Source organism: Sphaeramia orbicularis, unplaced genomic scaffold (genome assembly GCF_902148855.1).
Source record: "Sphaeramia orbicularis unplaced genomic scaffold, fSphaOr1.1, whole genome shotgun sequence".
Classification (NCBI taxonomy): domain Eukaryota; kingdom Metazoa; phylum Chordata; class Actinopteri; order Kurtiformes; family Apogonidae; genus Sphaeramia; species Sphaeramia orbicularis.
The window spans coordinates 1,037-7,500 of record NW_021941483.1 but is presented as its reverse complement, the minus strand read 5'-3'; the positions used below and the strand labels follow the sequence as shown (position 1 = coordinate 7,500).

Here is a 6,464-nt window from a genome sequence, read left to right as displayed (position 1 = left end):
GACGTGTCATTGTCATTTCATGTGATCATTTCTTACATTTGTGGAATCTGTATTATGTCAATAAGGTGAAATGCCAGTGGAGTGTTGGTATATTATGGAATGCAAAAAAACAACTGAACCAAACCAAACCAAACCATAGCATTCTAACAGACTGATCTGAGCCTCTGTTTGTTTAGTGCGGAGCCTTTTATGTGGAAAGAGTTTTAGAGCGTGGAAAAAGAAGAACAGTAAGTGTTGAAAGGCTGAGAGTGAAAGAGTTGGAAGTGTCAGTCACAATGGTTAGGGTTAGTCCTGGGGTTAGGGTTAGTCCTGGGGTTAGGGTTAGTCCTGGGGTTAGGGTTAGTCCTGGGGTTAGGTTTAGGGTTTGTCCTGGGGTTAGGGTTAGTCCTACGGTTAGGGTTAGTCCTAGGGTTAGGGTTAGGGTTAGTCCTGGGGTTAGGGTTAGGGTTAGTCCTGGGGTTAGGGTTAGTCCTAGCCAGAGGTTGCGCTAGATATTTTTATTGTTCGTCATTTTGACAGACAGGGTCGTAAAAATTCCGTCATAACATATTATTATCCGTCATTTCAAGTTTTTATTTTTTTATGGTAATGAGATATATTCAGTAGTATTTAATGTTCAAAAACATCTCAATGATGCAGCAGCTGTAGTTGGTGCTGGCTGATAAACCAACATGACATCACAACTGACATAATTCTATACACCACTTTTAATTGGTGTGTTCTCTGTAGACATTCTAAACTTTCCTTGTGTTTGTTCACGCAGTGTCAATCCCTTGCACTGAGGGTTAGGGTTCAGGTTCTGTGAACCACAGATCTGGGCACAAACTGACGTGCCATCAAATAACACATGAAAGGTAGAAAATGCGTACATAGAACACACCAAATGCCATCAGAACTGCAGTATAACTTGCTTGTCTGTCATCCTTCACCATCAGTCCCTCTTTTTTCATTTTGTTTATCAATGTCACCACATTTACTGGGCTTTAAAAGAACTAAGAAGACTCAGCTGTCTGCACAGTTTGAACTAGCAAAGTAGCATCTAATTTAGGCTAAAGTCAGATAAACGATTACCCTCAGTATTTTAATCTGTCAAAATGACGGACAGCCTTCAGAATTTTCTGTCATTTAAAAAAAAAAATCTGTCAATGACGGAATATTTTCGGTTAACATGACCTCTGGTCCTAGGGTTAGGGTTTAGGGTTAGTCCTGGGGTTAGGGTTAGGGTTCAGATGAGCCTATCGTCATCTTTCCACATAGACACTCCGGACTCCAGTACTTCCATTTCCGGTCCGACTGGACCCATTTGTGTGTGGATGGTGGTTCTGCTGTAGGCCTGGTCTGGTTCAGTCATATTTTCCGAGCCGTGCTGCTGTGGGTTTTGTCAGAATAAGCTGGGCCTCCTTTTAGGGGGTTCTAAACCTCCCCTCGTGCCTAAGTGTTGAGATCAGAGAGGAAAAGCAGCAGCAGCAGCAGCAGCAGCAGCGCAGACGGAGGGTTTGGCAGCGGAGGATGGAAACAGCAGCATGTGTTTGGAATTAGATGGAAAAAAGAATGGGGGGGGGGGGGGGGGGGGGGGGACGTGGCAGCCAGATGTTTCTGTGGGTGCACACAGCGCTTGTAGGCGGAGCTACAGACAGACGGACGGACGGACGGACAGACAGACAGCTGAGCCATGTCCAGACGACAGAAACATCTGTTAAAGTCCATGTGAGCTTCAGGAGGTTTTCTCCAGGTTTGTCTTTGTCTCCACAGAGGCCTTTAGAGTGCAGACTGAAGACCAGGGTCTGGGTCTGGGCTTGGACAACCCCAACCCTAACCCTGGACCGGTCTAGTCTAACCCTAAACCTGGACCAGTCTAGTCTAACCTAACCCTAACCCTGGACCGGTCTAGTCTAACCCTAACCCTGGACCGGTCTAGTCTAACCCTAACCTTGGACCAGTCTAGTTTAACCCTAACCCTGGACCAGTCTAGTCTAACCTAACCCTGGACCGGTCTAGTCTAACCCTAACCCTGGACCGGTCTAGTCTAACCTTAACCCTGGACCGGTCTAGTCTACCCTAACCCTGGACCAGTCTAGTCTAACCCTAACCCTGGACTGGTCTAGTCTAACCCTAACCTTGGACCAGTCTAGTCTAACCCTAAACCTGGACCAGTCTAGTCTAACCTAACCCTAACCCTGGACCGGTCTAGTCTAACCCTAACCCTGGACCGGTCTAGTCTAACCCTAACCTTGGACCAGTCTAGTTTAACCCTAACCCTGGACCAGTCTAGTCTAACCTAACCCTAACCCTGGACCAGTCTAGTCTAACCTAACCCTAACCCTGGACCAGTCTAGTCTAACCCTAACCCTGGACCAGTCTAGTCTAACCTAACCCTAACCCTGGACCAGTCTAGTCTAACCCTAACCCTGGACCGGTCTAGTCTAACCCTAACCTTGGACCAGTCTAGTCTAACCCTAACCCTGGACCGGTCTAGTCTAACCCTAACCTTGGACCAATCTAGTCTAACCCTAACCTTGGACCAGTCTAGTCTAACCCTAACCTTGGACCAGTCTAGTCTAACCCTAACCCTGGACCGGTCTAGTCTAACCCTAACCCTGGACCGGTCTAGTCTAACCCTAACCCTGGACCAGTCTAGTCTAACCTAACCCTAACCCTGGACCAGTCTAGTCTAACCCTAACCCTGGACCAGTCTAGTCTAACCCAGGGTCCAGGGTTAGGACCAGTCTACGTGGCCTCAGACACAGAATGACTCCCATCAGTCACAGGTTCCCTCAGGCGCTTTACGGCAGTGGAAGGGTTAATGGTTCCTCAGATGGTTTCTCCTCCGTCATTACATCCAGCTTTTGTGGAGTTGGACACGCCTTTGGGCCAAGGTTGAGCTGGAGTGGGTGGACGATGTCTATGTGTGTGTGTGTGTGTGTGTGTATATATATATATATATAAATACACACACACACACACACACACACAAAGGAAAAGCACAGATAAAGCTGATGTGAAGGAGGCACTAATAAGGGTTAGTCTTACTACTAGTGTTTGGAAAAGTAACTGGAAACGAAAATGTTCGTGTGAAAACGTTCGCCTGAAGGAAAGCATGAAAACCTGCAGCAACTCGCTCTGCATGCATGGGGGGGGGGGTAGAGAGACATAGACAAACACAAGGAGAGAGAGAGAGAGAAGAGAGAGAGAAAGGCCTTCATAAAGAGCATGAATCTGCTCTGTCTGTGTGTGTTCATCTCTAACACACACACACATGTGTGTTCATCTCTAACACACACACATGTGTGTGTTCATCTCTAACACACACTCAGCAGACGTGAACACCAAAGCTGTGCTCTCTAATCAAACTCTTTCCTTCTTCTCTAGCTCTGTGCATCCGTCCACCCATGAAGGAAAATCCAACTTTCCAAAACCAGTGAAAAAAGTTGAAAAAGGTTTGTTTTCTTTTCTTTAGTCAGAACCTCCATTAAAGTGATGGAACTTACGGTCGTCCTCGCCCTGCGCTCTGACCAGGAACGCCGCCGCGCTCAGCAGCAGCGCCAGCCGCAAATCCACAAAGCTGAACATGTCTAGAGGCCACCAGACATGTAGACTCTTTGAGGCGAGAGAGGAAGAAAAGGTTGGGGTCTGTTTTCTGTGCTTCTAGACTCCAGTCATACAGGGGTGTCCGTCCGGGGGGGTCTGCTCGTCTGCGTCACCGTCCTCCTGACCCCAGCACTAAACTCCCTACTGCCTGGACTTACTGGAAACCAGGGCTTATATATGAGCCTCTGGAGGACTGGGAGGGGCTCACACCGACCCAGGACACCCCCACACTTAACACTGCTCACGTTTGGGGAAGACAAGAATGGACCCCTCCCTCCAAAAAAAAAAAGAAACACAGAAGAAAAGAAAAAGCAGCAGTCAGATCCTCCTTCCATGAGGGCTGGAGTTTGGATGTGAGGAGGAGCAGGAGGAAACCTGATCCTGAAGAGACAGGAGGATCCACCATGGGCTGGAGGTCTGGTCTAGGGCTGGGTCTGTGTCTAGGTCCAGGTCTGGGTCTAGGTCTAGGTCTGGTCCAGGTCCAGGTCTACCTGTACCTGTGTGTTTGTTTCCTGCTGATTCTTGAAGGGTTGGGGTTCATTTAAACTCCTGTTATGTCACATGATCATTCCTTCTATAGCTGACGTGACGAACTGTATCTGTGTGACATTTGTTCATCTCCACATACTGTAGGTCTACATGTGTCTGTAGCCTGTGTCTCATCTTTAGTTGATGACATCTGTTCCTGGTCCTTTCACTGGTGATTCTTTCTGTTGTCCAGGCTTTCCCTTCAGTTTAACCCTTAGTGTTACTTCCTGTCCACATGAACCAATAACACCACAGCAACTAGTCACAATCCAAGGAGTCACGTCTGCATGACTGAGATGTTTGTCCAAGGACTAAACAATAGGTACCAGCAGGTACCAGCAGGTTTACGAAGGTACAAGTTGAATAGTTGTGAATTTAAAGTCTGGAAACAGGGCTTTACCTTCCATGATCTTTTAGAATAATGGAGTGAAGAGGCCCCTTTAAAACTTCTGTTCCGTCTTCTTCTTCTTCTCCAGGTCCAGGTGGTGGAGGTACCAGCCTCAGCAGGAGCCCACACAGCCCACTACCCAGCCACTTCCACCAGCTCCAGGGCAATCCTGAGGTGTCCCAGACCAGACCAGACCAGAGATAGAACTGCTCCAGCGTGTCCTGGGTCGGCCCCGAAGCTCAGACACACCTGAAACACCTGCCCAGACCAAGGTTAGGGTTAGGGTCTAGTCCAGTCCTAGACCTGAAAGGCCTGTTTTAGAGGGGTTAGGGTCTAGTCCAGTCCTAGACCTGAAAGGCCTATTTTAGAGGGGTTAGGGTCTAGTCCAGTCCCAGACCTGAAAGGCCTGTTTTAGAGGGGTTAGGGTCTAGTCCAGTCCCAGACCTGAAAGGCCTGTTTTAGAGGGGTTAGGGTCTAGTCCAGTCCCAGACCTGAAGGCCTGTTTTAGAGGGGTTAGGGTCTAGTCCAGTCCCAGACCTGAAAGGCCTGTTTTAGAGGGGTTAGGGTCTAGTCCAGTCCCAGACCTGAAAGGCCTGTTTTAGAGGGGTTAGGGTCTAGTCCAGTCCTAGACCTGAAAGGCCTGTTTAGAGGGGTTAGGGTCTAGTCCAGTCCCAGACCTTTGTAAAGGCCTGTTTTAGAGGGGTTAGGGTCTAGTCCAGTCCCAGACCTGAAAGGCCTGTTTTAGAGGGGTTAGGGTCTAGTCCAGTCCCAGACCTTTGTAAAGGCCTGTTTTAGAGGGGTTAGGGTCTAGTCCAGTCCCAGACCTGAAAGGCCTGTTTTAGAGGGGTTAGGGTCTAGTCCAGTCCCAGACCTGAAAGGCCTGTTTTAGAGGGGTTAGGGTCTAGTCCAGTCCCAGACCTTTGTAAAGGCCTGTTTTAGAGGGGTTAGGGTCTAGTCCAGTCCCAGACCTGAAAGGCCTGTTTTAGAGGGGTTAGGGTCTAGTCCAGTCCCAGACCTTTGTAAAGGCCTGTTTTAGAGGGGTTAGGGTCTAGGGTTCCAGTCCCAGACCTGAAAGGCCTGTTTTAGAGGGGTTAGGGTCTAGTCCAGTCCCAGACCTGAAAGGCCTGTTTTAGAGGGGTTAGGGTCTAGTCCAGTCCCAGACCTGAAAGGCCTGTTTTAGAGGGGTTAGGGTCTAGTCAAGTCCCAGACCTGAAAGGCCTGTTTTAGAGGGGTTAGGGGTCTAGTCCAGTCCCAGACCTTTGTAAAGGCCTGTTTTAGAGGGGTTAGGGTCTAGTCAAGTCCCAGACCTGAAAGGCCTGTTTTAGAGGGGTTAGGGTCTAGTCCAGTTCCAGACCTTCGTAAAGGCCTGTTTTAGAGGGGTTAGGGTCTAGTCAAGTCCCAGACCTGCAAGGCCTGTTTTAGAGGGGTTAGGGTCTAGTCCAGTCCCAGACCTGCAAGGCCTGTTTTAGAGGGGTTAGGGTCTAGTCCAGTCCCAGACCTGAAAGGCCTGTTTTAGAGGGGTTAGGGTCTAGTCAAGTCCCAGACCTGAAAGGCCTGTTTTAGAGGGGTTAGGGTCTAGTCCAGTCCCAGACCTTTGTAAAGGCCTGTTTTAGAGGGGTTAGGGTCTAGTCCAGTTCCAGACCTTCGTAAAGGCCTGTTTTAGAGGGGTTAGGGTCTAGTCAAGTCCCAGACCTGCAAGGCCTGTTTTAGAGGGGTTAGGGTCTAGTCCAGTCCCAGACCTTTGTAAAGGCCTGTTTTAGAGGGGTTAGGGTCTAGTCAAGTCCCAGACCTGAAAGGCCTGTTTTAGAGGGGTTAGGGTCTAGTCCAGTTCCAGACCTTCGTAAAGGCCTGTTTTAGAGGGGTTAGGGTCTAGTCCAGTTCCAGACCTTTGTAAAGGCCTGTTTTAGAGGGGTTAGGGTCTAGTCCAGTCCCAGACCTGCAAGGCCTGTTTTAGAGGGGT

General features: G+C 49.0%; 1 protein-coding gene across 1 annotated transcript in view; it reads right to left on the bottom strand.

Annotated features, from left to right (window-relative positions):
• LOC115415944 (collagen alpha-1(I) chain-like) overlaps positions 1 to 3,746 on the bottom strand; it is a 39,577-nt gene extending 35,831 nt beyond the window's left edge. Inside the window, 1 exon segment of the mRNA XM_030129626.1 lies at positions 3,489 to 3,746. Coding sequence (XP_029985486.1) covers positions 3,489 to 3,570 — 82 coding nt within the window. The 5' untranslated portion in view covers positions 3,571 to 3,746.
• Between the last annotated feature and the right edge of the window lie 2,718 nt (positions 3,747 to 6,464).